Source organism: Varanus komodoensis, unplaced genomic scaffold, assembly GCF_004798865.1.
Source record: "Varanus komodoensis strain SLA01 unplaced genomic scaffold, ASM479886v1 scaffold28, whole genome shotgun sequence".
In the NCBI taxonomy this organism is placed as follows: Eukaryota; Metazoa; Chordata; class Lepidosauria; order Squamata; family Varanidae; genus Varanus; species Varanus komodoensis.
Genome location: NW_025335727.1, coordinates 8,327,472 through 8,351,278, shown reverse-complemented (window position 1 = coordinate 8,351,278; position 23,807 = coordinate 8,327,472). Strand labels below are relative to the sequence as shown.

General features: G+C 41.7%; 1 protein-coding gene across 5 annotated transcripts in view; it reads right to left on the bottom strand.

The window, feature by feature from the left end:
* Positions 1–7,234: 7,234 nt before the first annotated feature.
* The window catches only part of TNIK (TRAF2 and NCK interacting kinase), a 303,045-nt gene continuing 286,472 nt past the window's right edge, over positions 7,235–23,807 (bottom strand). For 4 of the 5 annotated variants that reach the window (XM_044434575.1, XM_044434576.1, XM_044434578.1 and 1 more), the window contains 10 exons: positions 23,241–23,405; positions 18,874–18,988; positions 16,289–16,459; positions 15,213–15,356; positions 13,670–13,804; positions 13,036–13,136; positions 11,988–12,137; positions 10,860–11,019; positions 10,452–10,591; positions 7,235–7,810 (listed from right to left, as the gene is read on the bottom strand). In XM_044434575.1, the coding sequence (XP_044290510.1) occupies positions 7,727–7,810; positions 10,452–10,591; positions 10,860–11,019; positions 11,988–12,137; positions 13,036–13,136; positions 13,670–13,804; positions 15,213–15,356; positions 16,289–16,459; positions 18,874–18,988; positions 23,241–23,405 (1,365 nt within the window). In that variant the 3' untranslated portion in view covers positions 7,235–7,726. The remainder of the gene's footprint in view (positions 7,811–10,451; positions 10,592–10,859; positions 11,020–11,987; positions 12,138–13,035; positions 13,137–13,669; positions 13,805–15,212; positions 15,357–16,288; positions 16,460–18,873; positions 18,989–23,240; positions 23,406–23,807) is intronic. The other variant, XR_006415147.1, reaches the window with a different exon arrangement.

Sequence of the window (23,807 nt, the reverse complement as noted above, 5' to 3'; positions counted from 1 at the left end):
TGTGCAGGGCTTGCCAGATCCAGCCACTGCCTTCAGGTAAACTTTGGGGAGGGGAACACAAAGAAGTCCTCAACACCTGGAGTGGGCCTGATGCTGGTATAAAGCCAATGTACCCATTGCATAGTGGTGCCCCTTGTTCTAATGTTAAAACTCCAGGTTACATTCTTCCCTGAGGAAATGTAGGATAAACCAAGCAGGTCTCCAGGCTTTATCAACTGCATAAGGTACAAAATGTTGATATATTAAGGTCATCGTTTCTTCTGAAGAATTCTGGGAATTGTAGTTCAGAGAGGTGACAAGGTTCCTCTTGATCCTTAGGCTGTTTACAGTTCTTTGAGGAGGGGGAATAACAACTTTAGTTTGATGTGTATCAAAGCAATACTCTGTGCCAAAGAACTGTATTCAGTTCTTGGCATTCATGTCCTGTTTGTTGCATAGTTGTCAATCATTGTTATTTGCTTTACTCAGTGTTTGTAGAATAAATGAACACTTCTTCCCAGTTTTGGTTTTGATAACTTTTCACTAATCTTTCACTGTTATGACATAGGAGATCGAAAATGCTCTAGAAATAATCATGTTAGAAGAGAGTGATCTTTTTTGCCAAGAGACAAGATTTCCCAACCTCATCTGTTTACCATAGAAACCACATTAGGATCTGGACTTGAAAAGTCCCATCTGCCTGTGCAGAAAGCTTGCATTTTGTTTGCAACAGGCCAGATTCCTTGAAGGTTTGGGAGCAAAATGCCACTTGGGAGACATCCTTGAGGAGAAGGTAGGCAGCGCTCCAAGTCAGTTATCAAAAATCATATTTGCATGGTTCTGAAACAAATGGAGCACATTCTCAAATGTTTCGATTACAACTGGAATTTGCACCAAAATGTTGCAGTGCATCTTCACCTAATGAGTGCGAGCGCAATGTTCCAACCAGTCTTATTTAATCAAGCCTTATTTCAAAATCGCCTATTCCATCACTCCCCCCTTTCCACTCTTTTCCAACTAAACCTCATGCCTACAAATTACATCTGAGCTTCATTAGGATAAGTTTTTTTTCTTTCTTTTCTTCGTTGCCCCTTTGGGGGTGGAGGTACATGTACTTCTCTATATCTTAAAGTTTGTACTGCTTTGTCAGTGGCCCCATTTTGTCTTTGTTATCCGAGCTCACCATTACAGGAAATGATTTCACATCAAAAGACTTTCTGTAGCACCAGGACAAATGCAGGGGACATGTTTCCACTACAACACTGAGCACTCTGAACGGGAAAAAAACACTTTCAAAAACAGTTGGAAATATTACCCTTTCGTGTCTAGGGACCCTTTCCACATTCTAAGATTACAGGGCATATTCTGAACTGCACAATTCATTTCAGGTTTTCATAAGGACTTAGAGTTTTATGGTCAACCGTGTGTGGGGAACATTAAGAAACACCCCCGCCTCCCTGTCTGCTCACTGCTAGGCAAGATCAGTCATGGCAAGCAAGGCCTGGGAAGTTTTCTGTAATCTCATTGATGAGATCCTGATAAACACCTAAGCAGCCCATTCTTCCTATGAACAGAGCCTGAAGACCATTAAACTTTACATTGTAAAGCATCAAATAGTCACCTGTTTGTCATCAGCCACTCTGACCCAGAGAGACAAAAATGATTTAGAGCAGTGAGATTACTGCCCAAGTTCTGATTTTTTCCCTATTTTTGTCATACTTCCATGGGTTAGAAGAACTACAACCATTCAGTTACTCACAAAACAGCAAATCAGCCTGTCACCCCTAAACACATAGCGGAAGTAGGAATGGTACTGCAAATCATAATCTGACCTAAAATTGTAAAAGTTGTTTTCTGAATCTTTCAAGTGCTGACAGTTGATGCCAGTGATTGCAATCTTGTTCTGTGAAGTACATTTGTGGATTCCATGAGCATCATGAGGCTGGTATGAAATTCAGTAAAAATCTAGATGGCAGATAAATGAGGCGCCTGTTCTGTCTCCTCCATGCAATAGTCAGTCTTTTCTCCAACAGCATTAGAATGAAGGGTTAAATCTGGTCTCACAGCTGCTAATTAGTATCCCACAGGGAAGCAGCCTTGTTATTTCGGTTGGATGGCCCAGGTGGATGCTCAATTATTGCAACCTTTGGGTGAATACCAGGCTACAGGTGCACCATGTAAAGCTGATTCTTGTCGTGCATGATGCCACTGCAATAGTTCCCACCTGTTCCACTTTATTGGCTGCTGACTGGGGAGAAAGAGAACCTCACAATACAATGACATCCAAGCCTTCCTCAAACATTCCTCTCCCACATGCTTCACTGATCTCACAGGTTTCCTCCACATGCAGAAGTTCCTGCACACATAGAGCTATGCACCTCTAAGGATCGCTCTTATGCATGGAAAGAAGGCACCTTGGTGGTGGTGGTTTGGTTGGCTGACACATGCCCATGCATTCAGTTAATGCTGGTTGAGGGCAGCTGGTATCGGAAGAGCTTTCTTGTCACATTTTGCCTATTTATTAAAAGCTTTTGTATGCCATCCTATTATACAAAATATTATCCAAAATAACATGCAGCAAAGGGGAGGCACAGTCCTCTTGTTTTGATTGGGCACCACCAAATATAAAGATGCAGTTCTAGTCTCAATTGTCCTGCCAAGTGGTGAGCAGTGGTGTGGTGGAGTCAGGGCCCCCAGGATCAGTATAATGGGACTTCTTGATTATCAGGAATAAAATTATCTGACACCTCCCTCAGGCCTTCCTGCTTCCCTGGAGCTTAGCTGGGGGATTTTCCCAGAAATATATTGTTATGCATTATCCCCTGTTGCAGTGTGAAACACTTAGGGATAGCTTGGACATGAATGATCCATTAAGAACCAACCAACAAAAAACAGAAAAAGCATAGCACCTGTCCCTGGAAAAGATAAAAATGGCTAGAACTGATGGGTTGACACGGATCGATCCAACTGCCTGCATTTTTGGACTTCCCTTTGATGCATGACTAAGAGGACTGTCCAAATGAGTAACCGCACCGCAAAAACTTACCTCAACGCTGCTGGTGAGCAGCTGTAAAGTCTGCCCTTCCTCTGGATTCAGCCTATACAATGAAGAGACAGACTCAGGCTGGAAAGTCTGAATCTTTCTCACACACACTTTGGAAGTGGACTACAGAGAAGACTGTCCAACTTGAGTTTCACTTGGAAGAATGCTATACATCTTACTGAAGCAGAGAGATGCTAATAAAACATAATGATGTGTGTTTGAAACAACGATTTTAAGAAAGAAAAACACTAACAGGCTTCTCAAGTTTTCAACATAATTTAATAAGAAGCTTCCGGTTTAAAAGGTATCCACAGTAAAGACAAAAAAGAGCTGGTGGCCATTTGCTATTTCACTTGCTCTTACTCATACCAGTCCCCAGCAGTGACAAGTAGTGGCTTAACTGAGTTGGAAATGTTATTGCTCAATTTGATCTCAATACACTTTTTAATGTGGTCCTTTCATTACAGCAGTAGGATGGAAGAAACGCAAGGAATATATGGGGAACAGGAGAAGTCAGTTGAAGAGGCAAAGGGTTTAAAACTGACCCAAGGAAATAATTTTTTGCCTAGGCATCACAGCTTAGTTAGTTGAACTCATCCAACATGGAAGGTTCTGGAAAGACAATGGTATAATGGAATTGTAAAGTAAGATGGGGTGGGTCATGAGACATTCTTGGAGGGGAGTTCACTCAACATGGCTTTTGGTGGTTGGAAAAATGTATCCTGGCCTCAAAATGTCAAGTAAACTTTGGACTTCTGGAAGTTGGTAATGAACAAGAGGAAACTCAGACTACTTTCTCTGAAACATCTTAATTTGGTCACTCACAGAGTGGTGGAGGGTAGTGATCTGAATGCTCCATTCAGTCATGGAAGATGGAGATGCTTCTGATCCTTCAGTAGCATTTCAATGTGAATGAAAACTTTTGTCATCTTACCAGGCTGCCCTATCTATTTAGCTATGGCATAGATGTAAAATTCTCCCAGTGGGGGACAGGGAAAGGGAGTTATTCTTTCTAGGTTCTGCTTGCTTTGTTGCTGTGATGGAAGATGACTTCTGGTTTGCATTTCCTCCTCACATGTTGCAGGCCTAAGTATGAGTGTACAGCTCCTGATGTGCGTTTTGTTGATTCTGCCATGAAAGCAAGGGCTGTACCTTGGGTTAGAATGCAGTTGTTAGAGCCCTGACTGGAGAGCTAGTATGTGAAGGGAAACCAGTAGTGCCTCTTCTTCTCCAACACACAATGTGTACCCTGCTGTCCTCAACAACCAGCTCTTTTCCTTTTATTGTTTGGCTAAGGTCTGAAGAAGAACTCACTATATTTGAGTAGAATCCTATAAGTAACCAGGAGCCTTGATTCTACAGAGGAGCATCAAAGAATACAGCTGACTCCCTGTCAGCTCACTAAATATGTGAAAATCCAAGAAGCAGACTCGCCAGGGGCAGCCATGAGTCCTTGGTCTCATCCAGCCTGGCTCCTCTTATGTTCCATGTTGGAGTTGGTCTGTTCCCTGCTCTACACATTCAAGAATACATGGACAGTAATACATGATGGTGGCTCTTCATTCTACGAATCACTGCTCATCACTGAGTTAGTTGGCATGGCACACAACTTGGGGCAAGACTATGACTGCCATTGGCCCTGGCTTTTATTGGAGAGTTCTGTTCCAACACAGAGAGCACTGTCGCTATTCAAAGTGCTGGTAGCTGGCTGGTGACTTTATTCTCTTTTTTGCCACTTGAAACATCACCATCATTGACACTAGGTGACTCTAAGTTGGAAGGTGAGGGATGGACAGTATTCAAGTAAGCAGTATTGCCTCTCTTGCTTCTTCCGGTGGAAGAAAGTGCCCATGAAACGAGACGCAAGGACTGGCGCATGCAGTTAAAAAAGAGGTACCTTTTGCTTGTTCCCTCTCATATATTGGTCTTAGAGATGGGGAGGAACATCCAGTGTTTTGATTTACTGTGCTAGCCTCCTGGGGGGAATCTGCACAGAACAGAGATCAATCACGGGTTTTTTAAAGAACTTGCTTTTTGAAGAGCAAAGGTGCTGGCAAAGGGCCATTTTGTTCCTGTGTTATAGGTGTTGGGAGGATAATTAAAGGCTTTGGGCAACAATGGGGTGAAATCTGTTGTTTGAGGTTACTTACATATTTTAATTATGCATAGATAAGACTTATTAAGTTAGCTGATGGCAATGGCTAAATTGCAAGTTAGTTATCCATTCTTTAAAGGTGAATGTATCAGGGCTAACTTTCAAAATAACAACACCTAATTATCGCTTTTGTGAACTTAGCTAGGAAAGGACTCTTGCCCGGGTAGGAATGCATGCCTAGGGGCTCTGCAAGCCTAACCAGAGTGAGGAGCAGATGGCTGGAGACCAAATTAATGTTTGTATTCAAGGACCCTTTTCAAAGCCTGTCAACAAAAAGGATACATTTCCTTATTTTGGGAAAAGCCATCTTGCATTGTGAGATTTCAGAAGAGCAAGACAGGTATGCTCTCTTTAACCAGGTTTGGGTAACGACTTCATAGCAGGGCACCAATGGGCTGAATCCCAAATGTAGAACATGTAGATGGAAGGTTCATCTGGCCCTGCATACTACCATTACTGTAGTATTAGGTAGCGAGGTAGGGTTGGGAGAAGGTGACAAATGAGGGTTTCTTTCTGGCTGAGAGAACAAGCAAACACATTTGTGGCTAGGGAGAGGTGTGCATTTCCCCTATTAACTGTGTGTGTCCCTTGTATAAGGTCTGCCTCAGGGAATCACTTCATACAGCTGCTGATTGCTGCATGATGGCCTCCAAGAGGTGGGGCTGTGCACAGAGCCCCTTTGATTTCCACAGTTGTCACAAGCCTTTTTAAGCCCTTCTGATTGGGCGCACCGTGACCACTCCCATGCAGAGACTCTGGTTCACACAGGTGGTGTCCTTGTGGGCTTCTGATGGTAGATTTACTGGCAGTCTTGGTACCATAAGCCAGTACATTGGGTCCACCAGCTGTATCATTTGGGAACCGTGGAATTAAGGAACTCTTAGAAGGGAAAACAGAAGTGGGCAGATCTTCACTTCCTGCTCCTTAGAGGCCTGAACTGTCCAACCACTGCTGATTACTTGACTGTTCTTGTTAAATACTTTGGAGCTGGCCAGTCAAACTCTCTGGGTGTCCACTGGAGGTACTAAGGAAAAGCCAACTAAATAAAAATAAAATGAGGTAGGTTAAAAACAGCAACACAGATCCAATTATGTTACATCCACAGACCAATGGGGGAATCCATGCTTGGTGATAGTAGAAATGTTGCACATAAATACTGAAAATAGGAAATAATTATAACAAAGCATATAAGGACACAGGTAAACCCAAACTAATTACATACACAGTTCTGCGCGCATATTGGTGTTCATTATATAAGTGGGCAGCAAAGGAGGGAAGCTAAATGATGAATCTAAATGTCAGATTCCTGGCCAACCAAGCCTTCCTTCCAATCTGCTATATCATACTCTTCCAATGTTCCTATTGTTTGCACCAACGGATGAAGATTTCATGAAAATTTTTTCATATTCAGAACAGGACACCATCAAACAAAAAGTGTCCACCAATATTTGGGACTCCCAGTTTGTCAAGGTTTAAATTTTGTTGGCTCCTGGTGATTTTAAAGGAGGAAAGAAAAAAGCCAGTATCTACAAAGATCATGCCCCAGAAAGCAAAGCACAACTGCGCAGAGTAGGTAGGATCCAGACTAAATGCATTTGAGTGAGATGCCTCATTCACAAAGCAGTTAAGTGCACTCTGTCACCAGTCTTCAGAGTGTTGCTGTATCTCAATTCATGTCTCTGCCTGCAGTTTCACGGTAATACCTTTCATCTTACAGCTTCAAAAGGCAAGATAATAGTAAGGCCAACACTGGGAATGATTGACAAGGATGGCACTGCTGTTCCTCTCAATGAGCACCATTATGTGAAAAATCCGTAAAGTATGGACTGACAGGTTGACAACAAAAAAATTGTACCATAACTGCATTATAGCGTAAGGCTAGTTTGTTAAGCCATTTAGGATTGATTTCCCAAAAGAAAGGGGAAAAATCTCTCAAATACTCGCATTTGGAATTTGTCGACCTGATTGTAAAAATAACACAGAAATGTTGGTAAAGGCAAAAGTTTAGCCAGTTTTGTGGTTAGGGTCTTCAACACAAAGATCAAATGGTACATTTATTGTGCTGTCTCTCACCAGTTTTAATTGGTAACCTTACAACATACTATATAGTCAATGCTAGCAGGCAGACAAAATTAAAAACAGAGACTTTGTTTGACACTTAGATCTGTCCCCATTCGTACAAAGAGAGGGACAAGGAAAAAGGAAATTCTTTTAAAAACCCAAAAAACTGTATAACCGACTCTATCACAGCTTAATCTTATGACCTCAAAGAGATTTATTCTGCTAAATCTCTTGTGGCCTTGTCCATTTCTGCCCAAATACAGTGTTGCATTCTTGTGATCTTGATTATACTCCATTCCTAAACCACAACAGGAAATGTGTGTCGTATTCTTGGAGTGTGTCTGTGTGAGTGTGAGTGTGTTCACAGAAGGAAGCAACATGTTCCACAATATCTTCTCCACCTGTTTCTACAGCATCTGTCCACAGGTTCCAATGTTGATTAACATTAAAAAATATATGAATCCACGTAAGCACTGAGTGCCCTTTTGTTACCAGTTCATCATGGAATTTCTGTTGAGGGTCATGAAAAAAACTTGGCTACTTCCTCCGGATCTCACTGATGCAAAAAATACCTGTGTGGGAGGCAAATAACCCAATTTATTGAATTGTAAGATCATTACATATATTTAAAAATCGGATATGTGTTTGTTTTAGCTTCCTAACTTGTTAATGCATTTTCTTTAACTATTATATTGCAGTTCTTATCTCAAAGGCGCACAACACTTTTACAAAACAAGATGAATTATATGAATATATAATAACCCCAGGGTTTGGGCTGGTTATGGTATAACTCAAATCCAAACAGAATTATCCACTTCTCCATAGTTAGAACTTTACTAAATAGCATGTTTGGGTAGGTCCAGTGTATTGGGTCTTCTGCAGGAATTTTTTTTCAGTGGGTAGTTATCACAAGAGTTTTCTAAGGTTAAGCATCTTGACATTGCCCTTCTCATGAGGAGGGCAAGCCTAGAGACATTATTGGTATTATTCAACATAATTGGCAAGACCAGAGTCTGATCATATTGAAGCAACACTTTAGAATTGTCTTATTTAAGCTAGGTTTTAATGACTGGGATTAATAAACTACTGTTGGGTACATTTTAGTTAGTAGAACTTAAAAGCACTTGTGTACTAAATGTAGGTACTAAATAGCATAATTTCTAGTGGTATTGTAAGTAAAAGAAGATGGAAGCTGCATGGTCCAATTTTTCCCACCCCAAAAGATTTTAAAGGATGTTTGCACTTTCCAACAAGTGGTGAAAATCACTGAGCCAGATACTTCAGCAAAATTCAAACTATTCTGAATTGCTTTAAATTTTTCTTTTCTTTTTGTTTCTTCCCTGCCCTAGTCTGCCCCCTCCCTCCATTTTCTTCCTGTTAACACACTCTCATTTACTGGTAGGACAGTGTTGTTAACCTTCGATGAAGACAGGAGAAAGCACTGGTTTTTACAGCAGGCCCAACAAGGTGGAATCAAAAAGGTAGCAGAAAGAATGGACCAAGAAGACTCTCCAGCGGTAGTGACCTGCAATGTCTGTGCAATGTCTGTTTTCCTGCCTGAGGGCAACGTGGCCTACACATGCAACAAGTGCAAGCTAGTAGCTCTGTTAAAAGAAAAGGTGAGAGCACTAGAGCAGCAAGTGTCCACCCTCAAGGAAATAAAAGATGAAGCATTTTTAGACAGGGTGGTGGATCTGCAACACCTAAGAGCTAGAAGTGGAACAGCAAGCTGAGGCAGAAGAAGAGAATCCTGAAGAAAGGGAAAATGAGGAAACTCTCTGGGAAAGGGTGACGGGGCAGAAGAGCTAGAAGATACTCTGTTCCAGTGGAAGCAGTGGAACTCAAACTGCTTTCAGTCAGGGTTAGGGTTAGGGTGATCATATCTGTATAACTTTCTTTGCCCCACTGGAGGAATCCTCTTCAGAGGAGGAACAAGAGTACTCAGAGACCAAGAGTGCCCCAGATTAGCCAAGCAGATTATTCAGAAGACCAGAAGAACCCAAGGTCCTTGGTGGAGGTGGCTGCAGGTCCATTCTGAAAGGGGCAGAGGACTCTGTCATACAAGATAAGCAACCCCTGGGAGAAACCCGAGAATCAGTCTCCCAGCATCCTGGGCTTCCTCTTGTGCTTGGCCTGGTCTTCTGAAGTGAGCCAAGGCAAGAGGAAGTCTGTGAACACTTGAGGAGCCCTGGTTGTGCAACCAGCAACCTGCTTCTGTCTCAGGGGCATCAGCCCAAATGGCAGCTGCAGGCAGCACAGAAGGACGCTGCTACTGAGGCTCCTTGTGTGGGGTTCCTTTCCTGGTAAGCTCCTTGTGCAGCTGCCCGAATGGAGACTGCACTTGGCACAGGAGAGTGGAACTGCTTGTGGTCATGTGGGGATCCTTTCCTGGTGAGCCCCTCACAACCAGCCTTCTCTAGCGTTGGATGCAGCTGCCCAAACAGCAGTTACATCTGACATGGGAGAGGGATGCTGCTTGTGGAGTGCATGGGGCTCAATTCCTGGCAAGCAACCACACACGCTGGGCACACTTGCCAGGAACTGGGATTCAGGGCTGCTTTGTAGCGGCCCAGAGTCTGGCTAGCTGAGCCCAGGGATTATGATGGATTTTTCACCCCTGAATGGATTCCTCACGCATCTCTAACCATAGGACCACCGTCACTTTGAGAAGGACTGTTCAACTACGAAAGAGGAAATGATTCCTCCTGGGTATACTTTTGCCAAAGGGCTATGATTCACTACAGCTGAGCCCTGAGTAGGGTTCAGGAGGCTCTGGCAATATAAACCTTCAGCAGTGCAGGAAACAATGCCATTACCTCAGCTCCAATGGTTTTTGCCTTGCTTTTTTGGCTCCTGCCTTGATTGACCCTTTGTTCTGCTGAACCGTGGAGTCCTGCCTCTCTGCTTCTGAACTGCTTAGCACACCTGACTGATTAACTGTGCTTTGATCTTTGCTTGCATCTTGACCACTCCTGCTTTAGCCTGATTTCCTCCTTACTGAGAATCCTTTCTAAATGACCAATTGCCTGCTGGTTTCCTTGCCTTTTAGATCACCCCATGACTTACTTTGATACTAAGTTGAATTCAGCCAAAGCATTCAGTGACAAAGTACATTAATGAAATCCACCAGATTTGATTTCAAGATGATCTAGACAGTCTCAGGGAGTTACAGGCACTTGCTCTGCACTTGAGTAACTCTGAAAGCAGACTTACCTTATCATTTCTTTCACATAGAAATTTTAACCGCTGAGCACGCTTGTGCATAAATACACCATCCAAATGTCCTGTCTCCACTGAACGTATCTCGATAGCTTTCTCACCCCAGCCCATTATTTGATTTGAGTGGATGTAGGCTGTCAAAAAATAAAATAACAACATAAAAGGCAATATATTCTTACTGAATTCAGACTAAAGCAGGTTTTCCCATATGTCACACCTGGTAGGAAGCTACCAATGAAAATGTCCTAAGATTGAAAACTCAAGCCACTGGCGGCCATCCAGGTTCCATCATCTGAACCACAGAGGATGAAATTATCTAGAAAAATAACCAACTCCATCTTAGAATTTTCACCTCACTCTCAGTGTATAAATAGCTAAGGAGAAGAGGAAGAACTGACATACCCACTGAAGTGGGCATTTCTCCCCACTGGAGTACCACGTCTTTTGTTATGCGTCCATAGGTATTAACGTATACCCCTTCATCCTCATAGCACACAAGCATCTCCATTCCATCCGTTTTGGGCAAGATGACAATGGCGTGAGGCGTGATATTGCCCTGAATCTGTGTATAGAACAGAACCCCCCCCCAAAACCACTATTAAAGCAAGTTTGCAGGTCAAGAAAAAAGGACCAATGCTCTTTGGTATATGCCACCTTCTCTTGGGATTATTAGACCAACATCACACTACCAATTCATAACTCCATTAAATTTAGCCTGCACAATTTGCAGTTCCTGAACTGCTCAAGGCATACAATCATATTCTATAGCACGGTAAGTAGTTACCAAAGCTCGTATCATGGTTCGCTCACAGAATTGGAGGTTTATCAAGCACTGGGTCAGCCACAAAACATACCTGGCATGGTATGAACAGCTTGTGGGATGTAGAACCCTTTGTGTGACCACTGATGAATTACTTTTGAGTATAAACCAGTTTTAATCCATTGATATCAATGGGGTTACATTGGCTTATATCTGTCTGCTTAATTGTATTCATCTCTGAAATATTTATAATGCCAATCTGCAAAAGTCTGCTCAAAGCAGTTTGAATACAAAAATATTTTAAAGTATTTTAATAGCAAAAGGGAGAAAAATAAATATATACTCCAATTAAAACAGCAGCATTACAAATTCTTCCAACAGCTGAAAGGCCTAAAGGATTTCCAATTGCTGTGACAATCTGAAGAAATAAATGCCTTGTAAATTAAAAGGAAAATAACAAAGCCTTCATTTTACTGTGACAAGGTATAAAGCAAAGTAGCCTGATGGGTTTGCTGGAGCAAAGTATTCTAAAGCTGAGCTTCATCTACCAAAAAATTCCTACATGTCCTGTGCAAACAAATGTCCTTTGATGATAGCACCTGAAACAAAGTTTCTCCAGAGGGTATGGATCAATTTATTAATAATCATAGCTAAATGCCATATAATTGTCCTCATTTCATAGTAGTGCATCCAAAAGAGACCCGCTTTTTAAATCATTGCAGGCTATATAATCCAGTTTGTGCAGTACCATCATGTTGCCTCAGACTCACATGAGATGGTATATAGATATCATAAGAATTCCCCGAATCCACATCAATAACATGGAAGCCAGTGTGCGAGCCAAAGATGACCTTTAACCGCTGCCCTTCTTCTACGGTGAGGTCAACAAGCAATGGTTTGTGCTGGAGATCTGCAAAAGACTTTAAGAATTCCTTCAGTCAGTTTTTAGGTATGTTCGATAGTAATAATAAATACCAAATTCCTTAAGTGTGCTGTAGCAAGTTCTCCAACAATGAGGTCATTCCAATCATTGGATGAATGAAATCTTGGAGTTTTCCCCAAAGGAAAACTCCATTTTTCAAAAACTACTGATCATTTTTGTCCTGGTATTTATTTTTCAAGTGCATGTACCACATCCCAAGAAGTATCGAAGCAGTGAATATAAAAAGAATACCATGAAAACAAACATACATATTTCAATAAAACAACCCCATACAAAATTAATCAGCAGCAAAATTGCACACTCTGCTGTGTGTTACAAACCACAGTTGGTTGGGGCACACTTCAAAGAAAGCTTGCGTGAATGAGATGAGTTTGAAGAAGATGTTTAAACATCAGATCCATGGCAGCCTGCCTAGGGGGTGAGTCCTGCAATATTAAATGGTCTACTGCAGATGCTCCTGAGGCAAACCCAATAAGCACGTCATATCCCCATAAGTTCTCCTATGCAGTGCACCAAGTGCTAGAAAGGAGGAAAGGGAAGAGAGTATTTTTGCCACTTCCCATGGCTGGAGCACTCCCTCAGCTCCTACTTGCAGGGAAGGAGAGTTTAGGGACTGCAGGTATGGTTGGGAGGGCCATAAATGCGACCTAATTTGTATTTAATCCAAGCTTCAGAAGAATTCAAATCCCAGAATGGTCATTTTTTGTTTGAGAAAAAGATTAGACACTCCTCAAAACCCATATTCAAACCATAGATGGGTTTTAATTCTCTGCTATGCTACAACTGGATACATAAAAGAAGCAAATGCCGGATTTTCTTATTCTTTATAAAAGTTTCTATAAATGTATGGAAAATGCTAATATTTTATAACATACCTTAAATGCCATGAACTTGTGATATGGTTTAGGAGCCCAAGCATATATTTCTACAGCATTCTTTAAGGCAATCACCAAGAACTTGATTCTCTCATATTTCACTAAAATTGAAAGAAAATAAAATGCTAAAACATGCAATTTACTCAAATGGAATGATTTACCTTGAGGAAGCTCTACTGAAACCTTCTTGCTCTATACCAAAAACCAGCAGATGGATTTCCAAGGTGGTTCAGACTGATTTCAGGTGTTTCATATCTCTGGGCTTCTTCTCTAGGCTTTTTATCTACAGTTTATCTAATCTCATTGATACCATGTTCCACTGGAACCCTCCCTATAGGACTAAAATAACTGCACCCTAGGTGACTATTTCCTCTACAGCTGTTATAGGGAAGGTATTAGTGGAATATGGTATCAAGGATAGCATGTAACAGTCACTGTTTTAGAGTTCTTTGACGGCGTCCCCAAGACTGAGCCTTCTAGACCTCAGACTATAGGATTAAAATAACTGCTGGGACTAGGAAGGATCAACATGGGGATTCTCACAGCTTTTGAGTGGTAGGTGAATGGCATGCTCAGCACTAAAGAGCTTCCTCTTGGAGTGAAGCTGCACCTACACATACGGTACAGCACTTACCGACTTTATAATGTATGCAGCCTTCTAGATCTCCAACAGTGATCCAACCTTGCTTCTTTTCTACCTCTGGGTCATTGTGTAATATTCTGTTCCTTAACCATGAAAGATAATAAACTCGTAGTTTGTTCTTCTTTCCTGTTGAAACATGGAAGTTCATTTTAAACCAACAATCTACCATTTGATCAGTTACAGAAACCAACTCGACTGCATAGTTTTTTGCTGCTTCCATGTCATTCATATTATTTATACACTGCCTGGTGCCAGCTTGTATGTTGGAATATTACGTTTAGAAAAGCTAATTTTTGGAATATTAAGTGGAATTTTCATTTTGTACCTAAACTGAAGGTTTATAAGTGAAGCTTCTTTCTGAATGTGTATGTGTACCTGCAGAATTCCTCTATGCCAAATGTTTTATAATTATGCTTTTGTTGTTGCTGTTGTTGTTATTTTTGGCTACCTGGAGGGTGGAAGTCTTTCAGACTTAAGGGCTGGGTATAAATAGACTAAAGGCTGTTAGCTGTGTGAAAAACATGGCAACCTCTACTACAGGAATAAAAACAATGCCTTTGCTGTGTAAACATGCATATGAAATTGGTCACCCTAACTAAGCATGAATGTCGGCATGGTTACAGTTTTCAAAGAATTACAACACAGAAATTGGGGGTAGGCTAACTAGCTCCCCTGGGCTGTTGTGATTTCAGATGCCTGTTCTCTCTTGGCAGATTATAGCCTGAGGATTGGTCAAGAGGGAGTGAGGCTGGCAAACAGTCTGGGGGAGATGGGGACAGACAGGGAATGAACAGGGTTCATCAGAATTCTTCAGAATTAGAATGGTTGGAGTCGGTTTTTCAGGACCACGGACAGCGTGCAGGGAGCAGTCTACTAAATGTGGCAAAAGCTTGCTCTTGGAGCCAATCTACAAGTTAGCTTTCCTGTACAGCTGGCCTTAGAAGCAGGTTGGTTTTATTACTCTTTAAAAACAACAACAACAACAACAACAACAACAACAAAAATAATTGCCATTATTCCTTCTCATTCTGGATCAGAACTGGGAGAGGTTTTTTAAAACTCTTTGCCCCTTGCTGAGGTCTCACTCCGGATCAATAGCCCTGGGCCTACAGTTTGCACCACAAAAGGGGGATCCACTGAAACAAGCATGTTGACTGGGCTAAAGGGTGGTGGAAGCAGTCAGGTAGCCACCTGGTATGGTACCACCTTGTATCCTCCTAAGGATCTGCTCCTGGACATTGGGGGACATTTAGCTATGTTGTGAAATATACTGTATGCAAGTGTTGGGGAGATGCAGATAGGGGAGTCAATATAAAATCACCCCTCTTGCATGTACTGAAAAGAAACCTAGAGTTTTAGCCAAAGTGTCTAGTCATAAGCATAGGATAATGCAAGTTTCTTCTTTCTCTCCTGGCTTCTTTTTACGATGTAAATGCAAAACAAACCTTGGCTTTTGCTGGAGGGAGAAATGCAAGACTGGGCAGATGGAAACCAGGAACAAAGCAGAAGCACTGCTACAAGCTCATGGCTGTACCTGAGATAGTTACAAGGACATTGAGTCCTTCTAGCACATCCATCTGTTGGAACCGCCTCCTGTTGATTAGATTGTACACCTTCCCTTGTCCACTCCGATCCAGCAGCATAAGTCCATTCTCTGTTCCCACCAGTAGGTTGACACCTGAGCAGTGAGCAAGCAGAGGGGGCTGATGAACACAGGATCTAGATCAACAACAGTGCTTTCATCAAGCATGAAAAGGACTAACTAGAAGGGATGGGCAACTATTTTTTAAAAAATGCACTTCCTAATTCACCAGGGACACTTATTAGTGGATTAAAAGTATTTATTATTTAACATAACAGTCTGAAATCAATGAAATGAGCCCAGTGCAATCCTTTGGTTGCAGGTAAGCTGCAATCCAGGTAAGCTGCCTGTGGAAGTTGTTGGATGGCAACTCCCACCAGCCCCAGACATGTAATGGTTAGAGATGAGAAGTACTGTAATGTAACAACAAATTCTGCACCTCTGACTTAGGAAATTCATTACTCAATAACCAGTGCTAGCTCCTTGTCGATTCATGTCCACAGGGCTGGACCAAGACATTTTTGCCCAAGCTTATGGAATCTAAATGGCACCTTCTGTTGGGTTTTTGCTCTTTAATGCAACCTTTAATTTACCACTTGAGGCAGCTGCCTCACTCCATGCCATGATAAGGTCAGCCCTAAAAGATGTGCAGCTGAAACCTCTGGACTAGGGAGTTTGTGTGCAGCCTTCTCTAAAGCAGTGCCTTTAAAATGTAAACACCATCCATTTCAGCCAGTGTACAAGGTGTTTATTTATGTGTTACCTTTCTAGTAACTAATGTGACATCCGAACACACCTATTTATGGGATGCCTATTTAAATTTATGGACACAGATGTTAATGGACTATTAAGCATCTTGCTTGCAGTACAGAATGTTCTGCCTTCTGTCCCTGGGCTTCCTTCTACCTTATAAGAGAGTCAGTGTAAGCAGATGCATTGACCTATTATCTTTTGAACAGAACTATTATTTACTTTCTCTTAGCATGCAGATTTCATTTTAATTTTTTACAAAGATAATGAACACATACCCCAGAGAGCAGCACAAAGAATTTCTGAATTGAAGCGTTTCTTGTACTTTCGGATCTCTGGTGTGTCACTATGAGGACGAATGTTGGTGGGATTCACGTTGACTACTGAAATTTTTCTTGCTTCGTTAAGTTTGGCCTGTTCTTGCCTCAGCAGCTCGCTAGTAAACAATGCTGGGAAAAAGAAACCTGCCATAAGCAGCTCTGGCAAATACATAAGAGAGCTTTTGTCAGCTACTAAAGGGCCAATTCATACATTTCTAGAATGGTGCGAGAAAGGTTTCCTCTGGCTTTTCTCCACACTTCTCTGGCAATGTATAGATGGAACTACTTCAGCGAAATAGCACTGTGTGGCTTCTTCTTATGTGAAAGTCAGCTCGAGCCCAGAGAGTGCAAAGCCAGAGAAAGAAGGAACATTATCACTGGCCCCATCTACCCACACGTCACTGGGATTCTGAGGGAAGAAATCAGGGGGAAACAGCTCCCTACTAGTAGCATAACAGAAACATTGAAACCAGGAAGAAGATACTGATTTACTTTCCAGTGACACTTCAGTTGTAAACGGTGTACAAAGTTGCCCTTGAACCAAATTTGTAGAGGGGCAGTATACAGAAAATTAAAACATAAAAACTAATGAAACAATTCATAGTATTCATCTGTCAATCTTTGATGAGTATTCAGTGATAGTTTGAAAATCCTGAGTTTTTGCAGTTTATAATTTAGGTTTCCACCCCAGTCAATACATTCAGAGTTATGTCACGTTTTCCCTTAGGAAGGCGCTTCTATTGCAGAGGTGCTGCCGTCTCCCGAGCAGTCAAACAGTATTTTTGTTTCCTAGAAAAATGCAGTTCTTCCCTCTGCTGTTAGTAGGAATACTGTGTAGAATGTGGCAGTGTGAGCACATGATGGGATACCACCTATGGAATTATTTGTTGTGAACAAGAATATGAGACATTTCTTCCACTGCATTTTGTGATCCATTATGCTTTTTGCTTCATCATTAAAGCATTTTTAGAAGTTGCTTAAACATTTCAGCATTTGAAAAATGTATCAAGAAAAAATGACTCTCAAATATGGAGGTATGTTACACTTTTAATTGGCAAATGTCATAAATTCAACCTATCCTTTTTAGCAATGTCTTTCACATTTTCCATTTGTATTTATTTAGTTCTTCAATAAATGCCTGCTCATGAGCTTTGACACTGCCAGGGTTTAGCCCTGCCACATGTGGAACTTGGGGGTCAAAGGATAAATGGGGTGGGGGGCAGGAATCCCTTTCTGCCAAAACACCAAATGACCCTGAAGTGTCTACAGATCAAGGCATGATAGCTGCAGGACCAGAGGGCTCCAGGCAGGCTTTTGGACATCCTCACCCCAAGCCTTGTGATCCCAAGGTCTTCAGAAACAAAGAAACAAAACACCAGAAAGGAGCTCCGCAGGCAATGCTGAAGTGCCCAGCTAGCTACTTGTCTCTTGACTTGGGAAGAAGAGAGAACACATAACAACAGATCAAGGCCTGGCTGAAAACCAGGAAAGAGTGAAGCCTCCAATTCACAGAAAAAGCCCTCCATTTGAAGTACATCACTGCTGAAGAGAAGCTCCCTGACAGCTCCACTCTCCATTGCAAAGTCCCCCCTGGCCAGGGAAATGGGCCGATGCTGACATGCACATTTATTTGAATTTTGTTTGTAATCAAGTGGTAAAAGCATGAGGAAGGCTGTCACTTGCAGCAAGTCACCCCTATAATTTATGCAGTAGAACTACAGATGCTGTGCTGGGACCAGCAGAAGTATAACAATAGGGAGGAAAGAGCCTGTATTTGTAAAAATTATGTAGGGCCCCAAAGGATCTAGAAGTTAGGGGCTATTGTGGGACCAGAACAGACCAAGCAACCTGAATAATAGAACAGAGATGTGAATAATGGCTTTGATCTGTTGGAGGAACTTCTATCTCTGAAACTAAGCAAGTCTGTGTTTTGAAAGCTCTTGGATCAGAGTCGGCTGAGGAGGTCCATGTATGAAGTCCTGAGCAGCTTGGACTAGATACAGCTGTAACCAAATAAATACACAAATGTTCCTTCACAGAATAAAAAAGGAAGATGCTGCTTTCCACTTTACCTTGGTACCTGTTTGGTTGTGGGGAACTACCATCCAGCCATTGTTGGCAATCTTTTATCTCCCATATCCTTTTTAAAAGCTCAAACTGTAAATAAAAATGAGCTTGTGTTTGCATTCTGAGCAAACCTTTTGGAGTTAGCAGCATTTAAAATCCAGGCACAGGAGTATTTTGGCTCGCAGTAGCCACAATAAAATTCCGTGTATTTTGGCACCAAACTGACAACTTGTCAGTCATGAGTATCTGCCGGGCACACACAGGTATTGAGTTTTTGTGTGTTAAAATGATGCTTGTCATGCTGCCACCAAAGCTGGAAACTGCAATGGATTCATGTGACCAGCTGGCCATGGACTAGAAGCCAGCATGTTGCATGATGTTCCAATGCTTTCCCTTAGAGCTAACCCATGCACAAACAGGCTCCATGTTTACTGTACCCAAAGTAGTTTTCTTCTCTCTGATATTCCCTTTTTTACCTGTAGCAGATGACTCCTCATCCTCATCCTCATCTTCATCTATAGGGGAAGTCTGATACACTCTGGTGTCCACAAATGGGGCAAAAGATGCTTTCGTGCTGCTTCCCATGCCATACTATAAAGTATGAAATACACAGTTGATTTAATGAGAAGGAGGGAAGGGTGAGTTTATTGTTTTTTATTATTTATTTATTTTTATTTATTTAGGGCTTCTATAGGCGGTCCATCACTGTTGTCTCTGGATGACTTACAATATAAGTCCTAAACAAAATAAATTGGTTATACCACGACTGAATATAAAAATAAGATAGTTAAAATAAGTTAAATAAATAAATATACAATTAAAATGGATTTACATTAAAATATTGGTCAAATAAAAAGGTTTTCACACCAAAGCACACATCCAGAATGTATGACTTAGTTAGGGTTAGTTAGTTAGCTCAATAGCACAATAAATGCTATGTGCATGTATAAGAACTCAGGTTCACTTTTGGATGATTTTAATAAAGGAATCCTGGACACAAATGGCTTTTTGACATGAAGCTTTTACCTGGGCACTTCCCTAAGGCTTCTGCCGCTGGATTCTTTGCAGATAGAAACACAGAAACAGAGCGAGCCAGAAGGGGCCTCCCGGGCCATCCAGTCTGACTCCTGGCTCCAGCCCGCTCTGCTCACGACAGTTAAATGGGCTCCTTTCCTTGTGTTTCTTCCCTGAGTTTTTTCTCTCTACCTTTCCCTATGTCTCATTATGCAGCCACTAGGTTGTGCTGTGGTATAGTGGAATTGCACAAATACGGAAGGGTTTCATGTTGCCAGTCCTATGTATGTATGTTCATGTGTGCATATGCACACACTTTCTTGTCAGGGGGAAAAAAGCAAAAACACTAAAACAATCACAGGCAACAGGAGATTATGTTCTATTGTATTTCAATGTATTTTATTGTGTTGTAAGCCACCCCGAGGCTTCGGCAAGGGACAGCATAGAAATGTTATAATAATAACAACAACAACAACAACAACAACGATTATGATGATGTGAAAGCACCTGCAAACTACCATGAGTGAAGAATCGGAAATGCAAAATAAGTGCCTCATGCAGAAAGGCTCCAAGGGTGAGTTCAGATGTGCTTGTACATCAGCTGATGGTTGCAGAATGAGTTGCATGTGTAAAGGAGCCACTGCAGACCTACTACCAGGGGCAGCGCTTCCATCTTCTCAACATCAGTACTTCACTATCAGTCATAACCTCACTCGGAGTGCTGCTTTGATGGCCCAAGATGCTCAGTACTGAACTGACTGTGCTTTTCTGTGGAATTGTTCCATCCTTTCAGCTGTCCTTCATCAAGTGATAGGAAAGCAAATAATGGCACATGCATGCATAGATGAGCCAGCCCAGATGCTAATATCTGAAACCCTGAAGAGCAGCATTCAAGCCCCAGTGACAAAACAAGCCTAGACAAGTTCTTGGCTTGACACAGGACCATCTGCCACTTGCATCCCAAGCCCCCTTCACTTCACCAACCTGTCTCTTCTCATTCAATGGATCTCTGCATTTTCAAAATGTATGAAAGGCAGTGCCAAATTTGGAGATGTTTGCCCAGTGCTTTAAAATGAAAAGGCTTTGAAGTACACTCTCAAAATCACGCCTAACAAATAAGTGGGACTACAATGCAATGTTTTAATTAATGCAGACCTTTCAAGAGAGCATCACCAGGACTGAATTGTGAAGCAGCTGCAGTAACCGTGCCAACTCGGAGAGTGGCAAGCTTATCCCTGCTGATATCCTACTTGAACCTCCCTCCTGCACGCGCCCTATTCTTTAAATAGATGTTGCAGGACCCCTCTGGTCATTCAGAACGTGTGGACTACAGCTGATTATCCCCAGGCAGTGTGGCCATACCGTTTTTGTGAGCCATGATCACTTTTGCTTTGTTTTCCCTTCTTCCTCCCTTTGCCTTAATCCAACTGGAAAACTTTTTAAAGTTTAGCACACATTTAGGGCACTTTTTAAAAAGGCGGACATATAGTCCGTATGTCTACTGTGCCGCTTGGGCACTTTGAAGGGACTGCTACTGTCTGTCCACTTGGAGACTGGGGTGGGGTGGGGGGAACGAACTACAAAAAGAAATGGGAAAAAGAGTGTGGCAAATGGTACATGGTTTGCGGAGCATGGTGGGGCGATCCTACCAGCTCAATGATCTCCACCATGCCATGAGGACACACACATGCACACACAGGCCCTGATCCAGAAATAGCTGCATTATCTTTTGTGGCTGGGGACAATCTGGAAACTCCATATGCAGCTGCCTGGCTTAGCATATGGAGATGTATAGTTCCATATGCATTAAGAGAAGTATGGGAGGAGGGTGGAATGGGGAGAAGAGGTATATGAGAGCATGATCTTTATTGATTTTGGACAAGGATAAGAGAGTGCACTGGGCACTGTTATATCCATATTTGGATCCTTCAAACTATATGCAACTTCTCCTCCTCCTCCTCCTCTTCATTATCATTAGGTTTTATATGCCATCCAACAGCAGAGTCTCTGGACAACTTACAAAAAACAAAACAACAACAACAAACTACACACCAACAAACAACACACTGCATCCAACCATTAATGATAAAATCAAAGATAAAACCAATCAAAATGTTGGGCAAATAAAAAGCTTAAAATGTTGGGAATATTAAAAAAACCTTCAGAAGTTGGCCTTCCTAGATACATCAATAATAAGTACCCATGTCCATGGGGTCTGGATGGGTCAGATGCAACTTCGCAACTAACAACAAATAGCTTTTCCAGTATCTTACCATAAATGTCTCCCAGAGCACAGCAATTACTCATTTATACTTTCCTCCCCTTTTTTGATGTTTACATTGTCAAAAACAGATTACCTGTTAAGCTGAGACAAGGGGGTGTGGCTTTGTGCCACTGAATTGGGTTAAATGATTGACTAGATAGTTGATAAGGTGATAATCAAACCATGTGATTACTAAGTGTGAGAAAACTAAGTTTGATTAGTAGGAAATCAGGGATAAGGAATTCCTAATAATGAGATTGTTGTTTTTTTTGGTAATCTCTTGCTCTGTTAGCATTTAAAAACAAAGATAAAGGTATTTTTCCAAGAGAAAGTTCAATTCTTCCTGATAGTTGTGGAGCCAGGATTTCATGTAACACCAAACCACTTGTTTCTTTGCTACACAACCTGTGGCATGTTTTATTTATGAACTCTCTTAGGGGCTGTAATGATAGGAAGAGGGATGGGGTTCAGTTATTGCTATTTTATGCCTTTTCCTGAGACTCATTTCAAAAAAGAATGTGGGTGAGAACTAAGTCTGTGATCCAAGTTAAAAACAAGAGTTGGGCAGCTGTCATACTAGATAATTGCCTGGCTCATGAAAACATCTGCTTCTTCTTAAAGCTTTCTGAGACCAACACTTCCCAGAGAAAGATAACAATATTGCGTAGCAGAGAAAGAGCAGGATTAAACTAATGAGTGCAGGAGCAAGCATTAAGAAACATATCTCACCCTTCTGAGATTTTATTAAGCACCATATACGTTGGCTTCCAAAGTCTGGTGGCATAATAATGACCATTCTACAATCTCTAAAAATGTCAGTAGAAATAATGCAAATCTGCATTATTTTTCCTACTTAGACCTGGGGAGTGGCAAGGTGTTATTCAGGTCACTGAACTATGCCGTGTCACTGGAAAGCTTACTGAACAAGACCTAGGGCTTCTGAGGACTTGGCAGGTTTTACTCACTTGCTGTTTGGAATTTCAGTGAATCCTTCTCTTCACAACACTAAGGGCTCTTGCTTTAAAAAATAAATAAAAGCACAATGCTCAGGAAGCAGGTTTCTTAGTGCAACTGGGCCATACTATAGCCCTGTCAACAGCATATTGATGGGAATGATGCATGAGGAAGTCTTCCAGATTTTGGCTTGCTTTGGTTATTATACTGCTTCATGCTGCCAATGCTGTAGATCCCCATATTGAAGGATGCCAGCATGCACATTACCATGGATCGCACAGGGGAAAACCAGAAAGTTGATCTAAAATACTAACAGGCACCTTTTTCTGAGGTGTTTCCTGCTACGTGTCTGGATTCATGATCATCATTGATAGGAAAGATTCTATCTAAATCTGTCCTTACCTCTTTAGCCCATTTCCAACAACACAGGTTTATTAAAGAACTGTGACTTTGTTTACAATGATAATCACAGACTGCAAGCCAAACAGGGGAATAACAAAGTCCACTGCAAATGCTTCTTGCTTCTTCAGAGCAAAATGTCAATATGTATACAAAATAAAACCAAAGGGGGAACAGAGTGCGCATTTAACCAAGGAGAATCGTGCTACATACTTCAGTCACAGAGTCCATCTCTTGACCATGGGTGGAGACTCGGCCCAGGCCTTCGGTCGGTGTGCCCGCAGGAGAGTGACTTTGTTGTACCAAATCTGGAAGGTTGACGTGGCCAGCAAAGCCATTGCTGGCTGTGTGGCCAGAGCGTTTTTTGTCCCCAGTTGTCTGCAGAGACACAAGTTATAAAGAAGAGAGAAAGAAAATATAAAAACAAAACAAGGATACCATATTAACCCACAGCCCAAAACAAGTAGAGACACAAGCACTTAAATTGGCTGTCTTCTCAACATGCAAACTCAGCAGGAAGCGACATATTTACCCTGATGAAAGTAAGAGAGCATACAACATAGAGCAAATTCAAAAGCTAAGTGTCTGTGCTCATTCATGCACAGGAAAGAAGCTGCTATGATCATTTTTAAGCCTGTGATGCTAAAAAGCACATTTGAGACACTGTGGTGCTATTTATACCAACTGTGAATACTATGAAATGTGGGATATCGTATCATACGCACAACTGAATCAACACCGGTTTTCTATTTGAATCAGATATTTGGCAGAATCCCATGT